At 34.3% G+C, this 18,537-nt stretch overlaps 1 protein-coding gene across 8 annotated transcripts in view; it reads left to right on the forward strand.

Moving 5' to 3' along the window:
• PCDH15 (protocadherin related 15) overlaps positions 1 to 18,537 on the forward strand; it is a 1,788,406-nt gene that overhangs the window by 1,601,262 nt on the left and 168,607 nt on the right. For all 8 annotated transcript variants that reach the window (XR_012417282.1, XM_065521086.2, XM_065521087.1 and 5 more), the window contains one exon: positions 5,391 to 5,507. Coding sequence is in view for 7 of the 8 variants with exons in the window: in XM_065521086.2 (XP_065377158.1) it covers positions 5,391 to 5,507 (117 nt within the window). In the remaining variant the exon portion in view is untranslated. The remainder of the gene's footprint in view (positions 1 to 5,390; positions 5,508 to 18,537) is intronic.

Raw genomic sequence — 18,537 nt, forward strand, 5'->3', positions numbered from 1 at the left:
GTGTTGATGAAATCCCTCAGCTTGTATTTATTTGCCTGGGAAAGTCTTTATTTCTCCTTCCTGTTTGAAGGATATTTTAACCAGATATACTCTTTAGGATTTTTTAAGTATGACATGCCACTCTCTCCTGGCCTGTAAGGTTTCTGCTGAAAAGTCTGCTGCCAAATGTATTAGAACTCTATTGTATGTTATTTATTTCTTTTCTCTTACTCCTTTAGGATCCTTTATCCTTGACCTTTGGGAGTTCGATTATTAAATGACTTGAGCCAGTATTCTTTGGGTTAAATCTGCTGGTAGTTCTATAATCTTTTGTACTTGGATATTGATATCTTCCCTAGGTTTGGGAAGTTCTTCACTATTATTCCTTTGAATCAACTTTCTACCTCTATCTTTTTCTCTGTCTCCTCTTTAATGCCAATAACTCTTACATTTGCCCTTTTGAGGCTATTTTCTAGATCGTGTAGGCATGTTTCATTGTTTTTTGTTCATTTTGTCTCTTGCCTCCTCTGACTGTGTATTTTGAAATGGGTTGTCTTCAAGCTCACTAATTCTTTCTTGGGCTTGCTCAATTCTGCTATTAAAAAACTCTGATGCATTCTTCAGGTTGTCAGTTGCATTTTTCAACTCCAGAGTTTCTTGATTTTTTAAATTATTTCAGTCCTTTGTTAAATGCCTCTGATAGAATTCTAAATTCCTTCTCTGTGTTTTCTTGAATTTTTTGAGTTTTCTCAAGACAACTATTTTGAATTCTCTGTCAGAAAGGTCACTCTGTCTGTTTCCCCGGGATTCGTTTCTGGTGGCTTGTTTAGTTCGTTTGGTGAGTTCATGTTTTCCTGGATGATATTGATGCTTGTGGATGTTTGTCTGTGTCTGGGCATTTAAGCATTGGGTGTTTATTGTATTCTTCACAGTCTGGACTTCTTTGTATTCATTATTTGGAAAGCTTTTCAGGTATTTGAAAGGATTTGGATGTTGCTAAAGATGTATCTGCTTTAGGAAGTACCATAAGCCCAGTAACACTGTGGTTCTTGGCAGACTCTTACTACCTTAATGGTCTTGGATAAGAGCTAGAAGAATTCCCTTAATTACCAGACAGAGACTCTTGTTCTTTCCCCTTACTTTTTCCCAAACAAACAGAGTGTCTCTGTTTGGAGCCACCTGGAACTGGGGATGTGGTGAGAGAAGCACCCCTGTGGACCCCACCCCTGGGACTGCACTGGGTCAGATCTAAACCCAGCACAGCACTGGGTCTTGTCCAAGACCTGCTGTAACCACTCTGGCTACCACTTAAGTTTGTTCAAGGCCATGGGTCTCCATAATCAGCAGGTAGCAAAGCCAGCCAGACTTGTGTCTTTCCCTTTAGGGTGGCAAAATCCCCCAGGCCCTGAACAGGTCCAAAGGTGCCAACTGGAAGTCAAAACCTTAGAATTCTACCTGGTGTTCTCTTGTGCTGTGGCTGAGCAGGCACTCAACCTATGAGAAACAGTCCTTCTCCACAAGCAGAGGAGCCTTACTCTGTGCCACTATCAAAGACCCTTGGGGAGTATTGCCAGGCTATCACCAATATTCACTTATGGCCCACGGCCTCTTAAGTCAGCTTGTGGTGAATATGCCTACCCTGGCAGTAAAAATATCAAATATTTGCTTTAGCTGCAGATGTAGCCTTTTATGACTTTATATGCAGAAGCGTAAAAGAAAGGAAATAAGTCAGTAAAGACAAGGAGACAATACAGAAATTAAGAGAGAAAAAAAAACAGCAGATGGCTAATAATGAGAGAAATATGAGAAACAGCAACTTGGACAGCAAATAGAAAGTGTCTAGTAGTGGAAAACAGAACTGGTAACAGGCAAACAATCAACCGTACACCCACGTAAAATTAGGTATCGGCTCCATAAACCTCAAGGAATTATACAGCAGCCATATAGCTAAACAAGGATAATGCTAATGCTAGACCTTATGACAGAAACAACTGAAGTCATTCCGCCCATTGTTTTGTACTGTTTGTGTCTCCTCATAGAGCATGCATTAGCGTTAGTATGGTAAGGACTGGCATTTGCTATATACACATCTTTTTTTTTTTTTTTTTTTTTTTTTTTTGAGACGGAGTATCACTCAGTCAGGCTGGAGTGCAATGGCATGATATCAGCTCACTGCAACATCCGCCTCCTGGGTTCAAGCAATTCTCCCTTCCTCAGCCTCCCGAGTAGCTGGGATTACAGGTGCCTGCCACCATGCCGGGCTAATTTTTGTATTTTTAGTACAGACAGAGTTTCACCATGTTGCCCAGGCTGGTCTCGAACTCCTGACCTCAGGTGATCTGCCCGCCTCAGCCTCCCAAAGTGTTGGAATTACAGATGTGAGTCACTGTGCCCAGCCTACATATCATTTTTAAAAATATGAGCAAGTTGTAACTAGTTAGAACTTTCTGCTTATCTTCTAAATAAAAACTGTTCTGTCGGTTTTTGCCTGTGATTCCAGAAAATCAAAAATTGTATCATCTTTTTCTCTTTGTTTTTATTTGTGTGTGTGTGTAGAACTTCAACTTGTCATTAAATTTACAAATTTACCAGCAAGTTCTTACCTTCCTAGCATGCTTATTAAAAAGATTCCTTACATCTTCTTGGTAGTCTGCTAAAGCAGAAATGGTTTCTGTGATTATTACAGACTCTAATGTAGAAAATAAATAAATAAATAAAACATAGTTTTCTCCTGTTAGCTGTCTGTACCTTCAGTTATAATTTTATTTGCTTGATACATGGAAACAAATTGCAAGCTTTATGATTATAACCATTTATTAAAGTTTGTCTTAAGAAAAAAATCCATAATGTTTTTCAAGTTGTAAACCATGACATTCAGAATATTCTTCTGAAGCATTAAAACTATTTTTCATTAAGACCAAGAAAAATTTTTACCAAAAGAAACAAACTATTATGGGTTTTAATGATACAATTTTTCAACTACAGGGGAGGATATATTTCTTTTTGCTAATGCTACCCTCTAGTGGAATAATGGGTAACAGAAAAGAGCGTGGTTTTGGAGTGCTGAGCGTATCCTTAATTTAACTGCAGAAGAGAACATTTGCACAGAAGCCGATTTATGTATATTTTTCTTCAGATGTCCCTGAGCATAAATAAAATTAACTATTGATTATGCTTGTTGGCATTGCATTTCAATACATTTCTCCTCTTGAAATAATGCATTGTGGAAAAACTGTATGCAACTAGCTGCATTTGTAGCCACAATAAAAGATTATAACCCCAAAGTATGTACAACGTGTCATTAAAAGAAATACTACTACAATAACTACGTTAATTTATTCTTCATCCTGTCAATAGAAAATAAAGGGGGAGGAGAAACAATCTTTTCATAGTCTTCAGTCATTGACAGCCTTAGGTGTCAGTTTGTGAATCCACTGTAATTTAAGTTAGAAGGAGAATCCAATTAATACTTCCCAAGCAAATAGAAACTTCATTGTATTCAACACTGTGAACAACTGTGTTGACATAACTGGAAAAGTATATACATTTTTTTTGTTTGTTTGTTTCTGAAGAATCAAGTTTTCCAAAAAGTACCTTGTGACATTAAGGTTTTAAATTTCCCCTGAGAGTAATAAAGAATAAAATGTATAAGAACATAATGAGCTCAGTGGAAACTCACCCATGGAAAAATTGCAGTGTTGGGCTCCTTCCTTTCTAACCTTCAGAAGTTACAATTTAGGGGTGCTACAGGATTTCCACACCCTTAGTTACCACATCCACTCATTAAGTTAATTGACACTCTTGGAAAGAGCACAAAAAAGTGTGAATGCTAATGTTTTACATATTTACCCCCTGCACGGAGCCTCAAGATCAATACCCTTCACGGTCCTCATTATAGAGAACCAAAGCTTCTAGGTTCATTTACTTGTTCGGATTCTAAAGTGCATAATTTATTTTAAAAATCTTTGTCATAGAAGAGATTGTGAATACTATATTTCAAAACAGAAGAAATGATATCTTTTATTTTTCAGTTTTGTGTACGGTTCAAGTTCTCTTATTGGAGTATGCAGGTTTATTCCTATTGACTACTCAGAACCCAACTCTATGGTTAATATAAAAGGAAGGACTGTTTGATAGTAAGAGATAATTATTCTGACTTCTTTGCAAAAAGAGAAGTTTATGATCTGTTAATTTATGTATTCCCAACCTAATACTGTACAGGAAAATTGTTGTGTCTAAGCAAATATCAAAGAATATGTAGAATTTTTTAAATTTTGTTTTTACTAACAAGTGAGAAAAAGGTGACTTGGAGGGGAAGAACAGATAATTAACAAATTTAAGTTTCAGATCAAATATGTTTGACCCACACTTCCCAAAACACTCTAGGGGGGTAAGGATTATTAAAATATTATAAATAAATAAATCTGCCATATGAATAAGCATTATTTATTGACAAAATATAATATACAATTGTCTATAAAAGATAAGATGATTCAGAAAAAAATGGTTTTGCTTTCAGGGGACTTGATTTATTATTTTAGCTCTGACAAATAAGTAGATTAATTTAGTTAAAGTCACTAGCCTATCTGCGGATCAGTATTTTTACTAGCTTAATGGCAGTGAAACGACACAAAGACAGGGATATCTTTTCCTTGAGTCACAACAGTATCCTTACTGAAGTGCTAAATACCTGATGAAAATGGGAAATACCTGATAACTATTTACTTCATGAACTTGACAATGCATGAGTAACAATGTATATATAGCTCCAAATTGGAAAAATAAAATAAGATACATATAAATTGCTCTGAAAAAATTTTAGTAAATTAACATTGTTTTCTGTGTATAAATATATCTATTCTTAAGTGTCATTATTGTAGTGCACTGCAGAGAAAGTCTCCTTTTATCGTGTAAAATGGCAACAAAGGATGTTTCTCAGTTTGTAGCTGAAATGTTCTAATCATAGTATTATGTTAAGTATATAAAATAATTTACATAGCTACAAAAACATATAAAGAGCATTTAAAAAAAAAATCCTTTACTCCTGCTTCACAGAATGTAGCTTTTAAAGAAACTTGTTCTTGTTTTCAAATGTTAAAATGTTACCACTTACCATTAGAAGTTCGAAAAAATTCAAGGGTCACTTCAGTCTCCAAAAGGTATGTTTTTGAGGGTGAAAAGCTGTATTCCAGGGGAATGGCCTTCAGTTGATATCCACACATTAATATTGTATGAGAACTCTGACAGTTTCCTCTGAGGTGCCAGTCTGAAGTGAGAGTAATGGAATTGAGAGGATGGAAGGCTGACAGTGGCAAATGAGTTGTGTGATATGAAGAATGGGAGTCAATCTAGTAACTGTATCCCTAACCTGGTTTCAACGGAAGTAATAAACTCCTAATTGTGTTTTACAGGATATGAATGATTATCCTCCTGTCTTTAGTAAACGAATATACAAAGGGATGGTGGCTCCAGATGCAGTCAAGGGTACACCTATCACAACAGTTTATGCTGAAGATGCAGACCCTCCTGTAAGTAGAAGGCATTGATTAACATTCTGAACTGTACTGAGAAAAATCCTTAACACTCATAAATGACCCAATCACAAGACAGCAAAAGTAGTCTCTGTGAATTTCACCCTATTTATTCGTACATTTCATGTTATTTTGCTTATTTCTTCCACAGGTACACAGCGTATTTCAAATGACTATTACTGAACCTAGACAATAAAGAATATGCTTTTTGTTTTTCCAGAATGCACAATGTAGTATTTACTAATTTATCTAACAATGATAAATATAGGTAAAAAGAATTGTCTACATTTGTAAGCTTCACTTAATCTGGATATGTTTTCAATTTATGTATTTTCCATTGTATGCATGTATGACTATTTTGTTAGCAAACTCCAAATCAACACATTACATAAAACTTATATTGAATATGTTTATTTTGGTAAATTAAAAAGCTTAAGATTGCTTACAGAAAATAAGTAACAGATTCTTTTATCATACAGAACTTTACTTCTTTTAAGAATTCCGAATTATATTTCAAGGCAAGGTTTTTAATTATTATTAGAGCAGGAGTGATAAAATACCATATAGAATTAATAGTATACATATAAAAAATGCTTTCTATAAATACCTTGAGTGTTTTATAAATATTAATTATTATCCTAAGAACTGAATGATGACTTAAATTTTTCTTTGAGTGTGTAGGCTCACACTGTAAGTTGGTGGCTGACAAATTTTAGAAAAATACAAATAAAAGTTAAATTAACTATTTTAGAAGAGTAAGAAAATAAAATCCTGAATCTTATAATTTAAAAGTTCTGTTTTCTATTGCTAATATAAATAGTATTTCTTTTAATGCTTGTATTTAACTAAAGGTGAATGGCCATCATAACATTTTTCACCTTCAATTTGGACAAGTCTTTATAAACTCTATTGTGACTATAAGGAATCAAAATATACTAATGTTAACATGAAAGTGGTGGGCTTTAATTCAGAAACTCCTTTTCTTAAGCGTGTTAAAATGTCTTTGAAACTGCTCTATTGTGTTTTGGGATATATGATAGTCAAAATTTCATAGACTTGAACCCATCAATAGAGATGGTGAATGTGAAACTGGCAATTTGTCTGTTTTTTAAGTACATTGTAACATGTACAATATACTTTGAAATTAGGAATATGTATTCAATTTTATTCAACATATGTGTTTTTAGCACCAACTATATACTGGTCATTGTGGTAACCAGTTTTTGCTCTCAAGAAACTGAAAATTTTATAGAAAAGACGGAATTGCAAATAGAAACCATAACACTCTGTAATAAATAAGTATAAGCAAACACAATACTCACATACATTTTTTAAAATTTTTCATCAGCACAGAATTTAATATAGAGTTTAACGGCGTTAATGATGAGAGACTAAAAGTAGCGCTATTTTTCACCTACATAGGACAGCCCTCAAAGTCTTCATATAGACAGTAAATTCCTTACTTCCCTTTTGGTACTAATGACTGTGGTGCCTGGCTTGGCATGCAGAGCACAGCCACCAAGGTGCAGAAAGTTGTCTTGGTCTGCTGTCTGTTCTATAAAGAAGATAAATACTTATCGATAGTATTTATCTAAAGAGAAAGCTCTGTTTTTACACTTTGAAGCCCTTTTAAATAAATTTGCCAGATTTAAATTTCATGTTTCTTTGGAAGAGGTTTTCAGTTTTGCATTCCCAGCAGTAATTTTTAGAGTTTAATAATTGATGTTGGCCTTTCATTAGATAGAAAGTGGATACCAGTCATTCAATTGACATACGGAGTCTATTTACTTCAGTTGAGTATATATTTATTAGACTCAGTTTTCCCCCTTGAAATACCAACAATCTTTTGATATAGCTATGAGCAGAATTGAGGTTTTGAATCGTTGCTGCAAATTGGATCCCTTAAGTGAGCATAGTTGCAATTTGGTTGCACCTGCACGAATCCTAAATTAAAGCTCAATTCCAGGAACATTTTTGAAATTACTATATTACATAATTTTTTTAATGTTATGCTTGATTTTTACCCTTATTTTATGTTGGTGCCATAAAGACAGAATAATTATTATTTGGATAGGTTTGCTAAGTGTTTTATACTCTGTTACTGTTATAAATGTTTATTAGTTAGAAGAAAATAGTTTCAATTTCATGTTCTTCAGGGATCTTGTGCCACTACCTGGGGCTGTAAGTATCTATCTTAACACTGTAGGTTTATTTGATAGTCTCTCTTCTGAACTAGAATGTAAGGTCCTTGAGGGCAGGAATCAAAATTTTTTTCAGTTTGTATTCCCATGTCTAACTCTAAGCCTGCTACTTACTAGTCTGCCAGGAAACATTTGTTGAGTAATAGGTGAATACATAAATGGTTATTCTGTATTCTTCAGGATTGACAAAATGTGCCAGATTTTCAGAAATTTAGTTTTATACTACCCTAGAAAAAATTCTTAATATCTCCAAGACTTAGTTTGGCCATTTAAGGGCTAGGAGAATTAAATGATTGATGTATATACATGCTCAACCAGGCTTCTGAGCCGCATATATTAGGTATTACTATTATTAAGCAATAATAATTTTCATTTATAGAGGTTGGCCACATTGTTTTCATGGCATCCTCTTTCTTTTGAATGAAGTGAGAACCACTCATTTTAAACTATAAAATGACACCACTGAAACTTTTTGAACTATCAGAGAAACTGGAAAAACTCTGAAAGCCAGAGAGAACGATGTTGTTGAATATAAATTAAGAATTATAAAATACATGTTTTGCAAAACTGAAGTGCTCCAGAGGGAAGAAAAACATATTCCAGGAACTTTTCCCCCTACTGAATTCAAGCTGAGAGGATCTGTTTTTTCTACCTTGCTTTTGTGACAGCATTGACATTATGTAGTTCACATGGGACATGGATAAGAATGACTGATCATTTTGGAAATTAAAAATGACTAACCTATTATTTCTTTTCACCACAGATGTCTCATTCCCAAATTTGACAAAAAAAAAAAAAAAAAAAACTGCAGGTGTAATATTTATTTGCATAGTTTTGTTCTTTTTGAAACTGATACCATTCCTTACATTTGATATATTTTAGAAATTTATAAGGTTCTTATTTAAAGTAGGGTAGTAATTGGAACATGTTTAATATGAGCAATTTTGCCCAACTTATATATATATGCATTGTGAGAATTATGTAGACATTTAAGACTTCTTTTTTCAGACTTTGATACTGATTTGTGAAATAAATATGCTACATAAAACTTCTTACAATTTTTAATAGTTATGGAGTTTAAAATGAGTTCCCAAATACTTAGTATTCTCACTATACTTTTTCAGAAAGTATACATATAAAGATAAAATCATTACAACTGTGAAGTATTTTATTTCCCTCTGTTGAGATTTTGATAGTTATTGCAGCCTTTCAGAGTTTAGATGAGCTACCTGAGGAATTATTTGCAAAGGGGTTTTAACACCCATCTGTCAAGGGTACTTTTGTTAATTTGTAGAGAATAAAAAAAAAAAAATGGCCAGTTCTTCTTTTCTATAATGTATATGTGTTTTATTAAAATGTCATGATGTTACCCAACATGCTATGTAATTATGGACATCTCCCAATGCTTAACCCTCCAAATAGTCATTCTGTTACAATCTATTTGTGGAGAGTGTTAACAGTAGAAAGTAAGTCATCTTTATCTGTAATTTGCTGCTTGCTTGGTTTCGTGTGCCATATTTAAAACTATTCAGGACCAAGAGTGTTATAAAAATGTATTTTTCTTTCCAGATAATATAGTTTTTCTGTATCATTTTCAATTGATATCACTACTGATCTATTTTTCATGACTCACCACATACTGGCTTGTGTTATTGTGTATTGATTTAGGTTATTGCTAGCAATGTAGTAGAAACTCTGATTTTTAAGATCAGCAGCTACTAACTATGATTTCTCACCCAGGAGCATGAGGAGGGAATATACACAGCTCAGTGTTGTTGTTGCTTTTTTTTCCCCTTAACATCAAAGCTGTTAGGGAAATAATCAAGAACTACTTTTACTGTGAATGTCAGCTTGTGAAAATTGACATGATATAGTCCCAGCCTGACTCCCATTGGTCTCAAATACTTAATTAGAAAGAAGGCACATCGTGAAACAGTTGGGGCTTGATCTTTAAAACGGCAATGGAATAGAATTAGATTTGAAAGTGTAAACGGGTATAAAAGGGAAGGGAATTATAAAAGGGAAGGGAATTATATTTCCTAGGCATAATAATTTGTGGTGCCTTAATTATATTTCCTAGGCATATTTACAACAGCTATTTATATTTTCCATATTTAAACCTATGTATGACATACAACACTCCTTTTATATTCTGACCCATCCACTCTTAACCTCTTCATTTGCTGCATCTCTTAGTTAATTATGTCTTCAATTTATTGAGGATATACACTTTGTAAGTTCTTAATGAAAAATGATTATATTATTAATAATACTTGAAATTAATATTAGAATTAATAATTCAAATGTAAATAATGCTCTTTTAATTTAGAAACTGTCATACTTACCAGAGCTAAAGGGCATTTTTCTTTTGTTATAAATGGAAATGTGGGTAAAATGTGTTTGTTTCATCCTTTACAAAAGTGTCCTTCAGATCCCATAATGTATTACTAAATAAAATTAAATCTAGCCTGAAAAATCTCCATACTCACATACTTACCAGGTAAACAAACTAAAAGCCTAACTTTAGTAGCATGTTTCCCTGTAACAACAGCTTAGTCCCAGCCAATCCCAGTAGCTATACTTTAACCACTCACAGAGGGCCAACTGTTTAAACTTTGTTTAAATAAGGCAAATGCTGAGCTGTAACCAATGCAGCTGTTTCTGTCTCTCAGTTTTGGTTTTTCCACATCACATTTATTTCCCCATAGATGTTTGACCTTGCAACAGTGCCAAAGTCTCTATGAATTTTCTTTGATTCTAAGGGCTGATTTGCAAATCTTTTTTTTTTTCTTTTCTCAATTAAACTCTTAAATTTGTCTAAAGTTTTTCTTTTAACAGTATCAATAATTTACATACTTTGGGGATAGGGAGTAAGAATATACCTCACAGAATCTGGGTCCCAATATACTTTAAACAAGACAGGTTTCCAAGAAAATTGAGTGAAATATAATAGGCTTTCTCTGGGACTGGCCCACAGACCTCCTTTATGGCTTAAATGATATTCTTTATTCTGAATGTCTTGCCAGAGGAAATGGAAACAGACCCTCTGAAAGGGTATCATGGCTTCTCATGACCTGGATTCTTGGCCTTAACACCCTGTAAGTTAAGCCACTCATAATTCCTGGTCTTATCTTTGTCCTCTTTGCAATTCGTTCATTTTCTTGCATGGTGACTATGTTTGGACGGTTGCCCTACAATCAAACACAGACCTAACACAGCCTAGACACTGTGTCACAGTCTGACACATGAGGTCAATTTTAGGACAAATTAAATTTGATATTATTTCAAAAAATCTATGTGCAACTATCTATAGAATGATAAAAATTGGCACCCACACCCTCCCCCATCCCCTCGGCTTCAGGTGTGGAGGATGGAGGCTGAAAGAGCTGTACCGTGGGGCTGGCAGAAACCTTATCTGTTGCTCAGTTATCAAACCAAGGAGTACATGAAACCTAACTCTGAAAGGAGGCTAGAGGCAGATGACAGCGTGAGGCTAAGGTTGCCTTCACACAGATCAGCAACTCCATGAGGAGGACCCTATAGATGATAGGTATTGAGTTGCCGCAGCTAGTTTGATCTGATGTGGGGATGATGTGGTTGCATTTAAAGGGCCTGGGATGGATCAGGCAGAAAATATCAGACTAAGAGCTTAAAAAAGAAATGTGAACACAGGAGTTACCTGAATTGAGGTTCAAACTCTGAGAGTAAATCCATTCTCCAAGAATGAAAACATAATCAGATAAGAGACAAACCTGGAAATAGACTCTCAGAATTTGGGGATACGTCAGGGAATGATTACTGGAAAGAGCCAGAGAAAGTAAAGACCGACAAGATGGAAAGGAAATCTGCTAGTGATGCAGTACAGGTGAAAAGAAATTTTCAATGGAGAAAAGGAAATGAATGGTGAAAAACTTTGCAGACAGGGCAAGGACAATGAAATTTAAATGAAGGACCATAGTTCTGTTGATTAGGAACCCATGGGCGGCCTTCATGGTAAATGGCCTCCGGTCTCCTGATGCTGCCTTCTTAGTCTTTTAAGTTTCATATGTCTGAGTCATTTGGGGATACGACATTTATTTATAACTCACCTTTTTGTTTTTAACTGTGTAAGTGCATTTTCATTCTTTGAAGAATTAGTCACGTACATTTTCTTTAAAAATAATTTATGGTGCCTTAATTATATTTCCTAGGCATATTTACAACAGCTTTTTATATTTTCCATATTTAAACCTATGTATGACGTACAACACTCCTTTTATATTCTGACCCATCCACTCTTAAGCTCTTCATTTGCTGCATCTCTTAGTTAATTATGTCTTCAATTTATTGAAGATATACACCTTGTAAGTTCTTATATGACACTTTTTTTTACTTACGCTTGTAAAACTTGAAAGACTACTAGAGTCTTGGGTCAATTTTTTTTTCCCTTTAAAGCTATATAGATGATGTTTCACTATTTTTTATTATTTAATAAATTATAAAATGTGAAGCCAAATTAATTTTTCTTCATTTTTCAATATTTTATCTTTATCTGCTTATAAAAATCTCCATTTTTATATTAAAGTTTTTTACTAGTACATACTTAGATATTCTTTCTTTGTATGAATTGTGTTTGGTGTATGATGGCCCCTCATATGCAAATTTATATAGTTTACCAGCTCAATAAAATTTTAAATGGTTTCAAGATTGTGGGCTCAGGAGCAAGAATGTCTGGTTTCAACTTCAGAAACTCCCACTGACTAGCCCTGTAGCCTTGGTCAAGTCACTAATTCACTGTAACCCTCAGTTCTGGCATCTGGAAAATGAGAACAAAAATAGCACAATTAAAACTTTATACCCCGTGAACAGCCACTCCTTACGTCCTCTTTCCCTTAGCCCCTGACAACCACCTTTGCTTCTCTAAGTTTGACTGTTTTAGATATCTCATGTAAACGCAATCATGCGGTATTGGTCCTATTACTGGCTTAGTTCACTTAGCATAATGTCCTCAAGATTCCTGCACATTGTTACAAATGGCAGTACTTCCTTCTTTTTAAAGCTGAGTAATGTTCACTTGTATGTATATACCACATTTTCTTCATCCATTCATCTATCAATGAACGTTTAGGCTGTTTCCACATCTTGGATATTCTGAATAATGCTTCAGCACACATGAAAGTACAGATAGGTATCTCTTCGAGATCCTGATTTCAGATCTTTTGAATAAATTCCTAAAAGTGGAACTGCTGGATCATATGGTAGTTATATTTGTAATTTTTTGAGGAAACCCCATACTGTTTCTCACATTGACAGTGCCATTTTACATTTCCAGCAACAATGCACAAGTGTAGCAATTTCTCCACATTCCTGCTTTTTTAAAAATATTTTTTCAAATAATAGCAATCCTATAAGGCATGAGGTGATATCTGATTGTAGTTTTGACTTTTATTTCCCTGATGACTAATGATGTTGAGCACGTTTTTATGTACTGTTGGCCATTTGTATGTCATTTTTTTTTAAGTGTTTGTTCAAATCCTTTACCCATTTCTTAATTGAGTTATTTGTCGTTTGTTTTTCTGGTATTGTTCTAAGGATCTGCTTTCCAACATTGTGACTATAGTTAACAATACTGTGTGATACACTTAAAAAATTTGTTTAGAGAGTATATTTCATGTGTTCTAAAAACAAAAGAAATATTTTAAAGGGTTGCTCTGAGGTTGAAATGATGTAATTTATGTGAAACAGTTGGTGCCTATCATATAGTAAATAATATATATTAACTATCATTTTTTTATGTTTACTCTGACCTTTTTTATGCTTTAAGTCTATGAGATCTGTCATCCATATTAATATTTTGTGATCTGCTTCCTTCTCTTTGTGCTTCTCCCCTGCATTCTAGAAAATCCTGTAAAGGTCAGAGGTCCAGGAACCGAGCATAAGTTGTAGAGAAGAAGGGGGTGGCATATGGTACTGGGGAGTCAGGAAGGTGCTGTACCTCTGAAACATGACCACGACAATTTTTTCCCTGCTTGATCTTTTCTCGGGGTGTGTTTATAATCTAAGGACTGGACCTGAGTATTCCGTTTCGAAGTTTCCCTTTGACTAGACTACCATGGTAGCTAAATGCTACAGCTTGTTTGGCTTCACACCTGGCTGTTTCACTCATCATGATAATGCAGAGCGCGCCACCCCATCCTCTCTCCAACCCCAAGCCATCGTTACTACAGAGTCAAGTAAGTTAAAAGCATTCAATATAATGCAATTGTCAGGAACATTATCTGTCACATTAGGAACTTTCTAACATATCACAGAGATTCCTATACAACTGTGATCATTAGTTACTGTGAAGTACCCTGTGAACTTCTGGCACGGCAGGATTTGATTAACACATAGCAAAAAGAATGAAATGTAAGAACTTAGTGCTCAGTGAAAACAGTGAGAAAAAGAAAGCAATACCATTACACATTTTTTTTAAGCACACAGTAGCATCTATAGGTTTTCCTACAAAAATAATTCTTAGTAAACACCACCAAAATCTCACTGTTCTACAATGGCAAAGATCAATATTTTTATTTATGGGTCTGTGAGGCAGCTAGGAATTGGCTGACTTTGACTGGGCTCATGTCTATTCCACATACCTCTTTCTGCAGGGACGCATGGCTAACCAGGCCTGCTTTTCACATGATAAGAACAGAATCCTAAGAGAACTTCCCTAACCACATGATGACATGTAAAGACGGCTCCCATGTCACAGTTCTTCATGTCTATTGACCAAAGCAAGTCACATGGCCTAGCCCAAAAAATCAGTAGAACAGGAAGTGGAGGGGGAAGGGGATATTTGCTAAACTATAATAAAATGTACTATAAATGGTCTACTTAAAAGATACTCCTTAAATGTATTAAAAAGATTGCCACTGGTGGCAAAGAGAGGTAAGAAAAGAAGGTATGAAAATAAAAGGAGAGAAAGAAATGAATAAACAAATATGCCTTGACGACCCATCAATGATAATGTTTCATAAACTATAGATTATATTTAACTCAAATATGTACCCTTGAGATCCAAACAATAAAAATTCCTCAATATTTACTATATGTTTGTGCATTGAATATTATTTAAAGAGCTTCTATTATATAAGAGATGCTAGATTAAGCAATAAGGGAAAACTATCACGGTTCCAAGCCTCAGTATTTCAAACCTAAAAGGATAAAAGTTAAGTCAATCAAATAAGGCCAGCCGCGGTTGCTCACGGCTGTAATCCCAGCACTTTGGGAGGCCCAGGCGGGTGGATCATGAGGTCAGGAGATCGAGACCATCCTGACTAACACGGTGAAACCCCATCTCTACTAAACATTACAAAAAACTAGCCGGACGTGGTGGTAGGCGCCTGTAGTCCGAGCTACTCTGGAGGCTGAGGCAGGAGAATGGCTGAACCCAGGAGGCGGAGCTTGCAGTGAGCGGAGATCTTGCCACTGCACTCCAGTCTGGGGAACACAGGGAGACTCCGCCTCAAAAAAAAAAAAAGAAAAAAAGAAAAAATTAAAAAAATTAAAGTTAAAAAAAAAAAGAGAGAAAAGTACTTAGAATATGTTTAGGGTTCTGTGAAACCAGATAAGAGGGAGCATGATTGTATCTAGAGAGTCAAGGCAGGTTCTAGAAGTGATTCTGAGCTGAGATCTGAAGGTTATGCCAAGACAAAGTAACGTAACAAAAGAACCAGGCCCTGAAATATGAGGAAGAACAATAAGTTTCAAAAATCCAGGGCCATTTTGTTTTTCAGGAGGATGGAGAGGGAAACCTAGTGGGATCCTGCGTAATCTGGTAGATTGTGAAGACAGTATTAAGAATCGTTTTATCCCAAGAAAAATGGAAGGGCTTTAAGGCATAGAATATGGGGTCACTAATTACTAGCTCAGGCAAGATTCATCTCTTAAGTTCCTTTGACTACATGAATTTTTTGTATTAGGAAAGTCTGAAGGTGTGCCAAATGACAATTTCATAAACTTAACTGTGTTTAAATAAATACATTTTACAAGGAATGTGTTATCTGATGCCTTTAAGGGTCGAGTTACAATTACCTTTGAAAAGCACATTTCCCAAAACATTTAGTGGTAAATAGCCTTAAAGCAAATATTTTTTACAATCTTTAATAGCTGTGTCAATATCCTATCTATAGAAACTGAACTATACAAATACCTTATATGAAGTGTCAAACTGCATAAGGAACTTGCCAACATGTTGTCAAAACATATTGATCATTCCAGATGTTAAAAACAGGGAAGAGGGAGGAAGAAGTAAAAAAAGCACATGACTTTCTTAGTGGTTATATGAAGAGTTTGGCCAGGTGTTTCTTTTTTTTTTTTTTCTATTTTCTCCTTTAAGGATACCTTGACATCCAGTTAAATTCACTAAAATATGACTAAGTCACATGCCTGCAAAATATATATATATATATAGTGTGTGTGTGTGTATATATATATATATAAAAAATACACATGAGTTAAACACAAACACCAACACTAGTGACATTAGTCAATAATTTTCATAAACTCTACAGATGTTCACCAAACCTAACATGTGTATATATGTAGATACACATATATATGTATATATACATATATGTGTATATACACATATACATACATGTAGATACACATATATATGTAGATATACATATATGTGCATATACACATATATATGTATATCACATATATGTGTATATACACATGTTATATGTGTATATGTATATATATGTATACACACACACACATATGTATACACACACACACCAAAAAACCACTTTGTAGTAATTCCTTTATAGTAATTCCTGATGTTAAATCATACTTGGGAGATTTTGTGAATTGCATTGTTACAAAATAAATCAGAGTAGTTGCTTCAAAGACTTTGGGAAAAATAATTTTGCAAACCCTGTCGGGGTAAAATTTTTGTGCTCTTGAAAACAAATTACTTAATGTTTGTTTTTAATGGTAATAGTAAGTTTAGTATTCCCTGATACAATGTGATGGCTATAATTATGAAGAAATTATGAAGGAAACGATGTGAGCCTGAATAAGTAATTTCTTGATAATTATGTTTTTAAGAAAAATGACTAAATCAAGATGTCCCCTGATATTAAGGACCTAATTATTTGGGTCCATTATATTCTCATTGAAATTCCCTAAGTTTTCAAGTTTGAAACATCCTTCATACAGGTATGCAATTACCTTCTGTAGTAATTAATTATATTCTCACTATAATTAAGCCAAAACATATTGTGTTTAACACACTATAAGAATAGAAATCAAAAGTAGAAAACATGCTAAATAATGAAGAAAATAATTGAAATCTTATTATTCTATTTTCTTCATGTAAATTTATATTTATTCTGCTATATTAATTATTCCCACCTTATTATTGTGTAGAATTATATCACATTTTGATTTTAAAAATCTAACGTGAGCATCATCAATGCAGGATTTGTCTGCCATGTATTATTCATATTAATACAGATATAAGTAAATATTCATATTCATAATTATTGAATTCTACACAATTCAAATTTAGCAGATAAAATTACATCACAAAGCTGATATCATTTCTTTCATATTTTGGAAACCGCATAATATTTAAATGTTACCTCCTATCCCCAATCATATTTAGAAATATACCTAAGTCATGAACCAAAAAAAATTGATTCTTTCATAATAGATGTCATAAATCATGTTCTTCCTGAGTGCCGTTAGGTTTGGTGAACATCTGTAGAGTTTATGAAAATTATTGACTAATATCACTAGTGTTGGTGTTTGTGTTTAACTCATAAACTTATATTGTACAGCAGTTAATTAACTTCTTTAAACCTTGTATCCATATAGGAATAAGAAGACCTATTTCGCTGGATTACTGTTTGGGCTTAATGGAGAATGACACACTTAGCTTATGTGAAGCACATTGATATTAAGTTTTCCTCTTCTTTCTCCTCACTTTCAGAGTGATGGAAAAACACAACTTTGCCTCTCGTTTGGTATAGTGCTTACATCCTTATCAACTGAAAACTTTAGGATATTAATGCCTGAACTCTTGAAGTAATTTTGATGTCATCTATGGCACTGTAATATTTGAGAAGAAAGTTTTCATGAAAATATGCTTATAGGGTCTTTAGAATCCCACACATTTTTAAAAGATACATATTTTAATAAAGTTCTTACTGAAAATTAGTAAGACTTTTTGTTTAAAAGACAGCTTTTAATTTATGTAACTTCCTACTGATACTTGTCTACTTTTACCCCTTGTTCAAAATCCTAATAAAATTAAGGTTTTTTTTTCTTTCTTTTTTTTGAGATGCAGTCTCACTCTGTCACCCAGGCTGGAGTGCAGTGGTGTGATCTCAGCTCACTGAAACCTCCAGCCCCAGGGTTCTAGCAATTCTCCTACCTCAGCCTCCCAAGTAGGTTGGATTACAGGTGCCTGCCACCATGCCAGGCTAATTGTTTTGTATTTGTAGTACAGACGGAATTTCACCACGTTGGGCAGGCTGGTCTTGAACTCTTGACCTCAGGTGATCTACACACCTCAGCCTCCCAAAGTGCTGGGATTACAGGCATGAGCCACCACACCTGGCCTAGCTTATCATTTAATACTAAAATGGTATGCTAAATTAGACTAACACAATTACTGTACTCTCTATGAAGTAAAATACACTTTGTGTATTTTGTGATTTGTGAGTGTCTGCAATGAGTTATAAAGTCTGCTTTACTATAAATCTTAAGATCTGTTCTCTAGTTGTAACACCTCCATTGAATAGCACCACATGCTTCCTTTTCACAGTTTTAATCGGAAATTTTGGGAGATA

This window comes from Macaca fascicularis, chromosome 9, assembly GCF_037993035.2.
Source record: "Macaca fascicularis isolate 582-1 chromosome 9, T2T-MFA8v1.1".
Taxonomy (NCBI): Eukaryota; Metazoa; Chordata; class Mammalia; order Primates; family Cercopithecidae; genus Macaca; species Macaca fascicularis.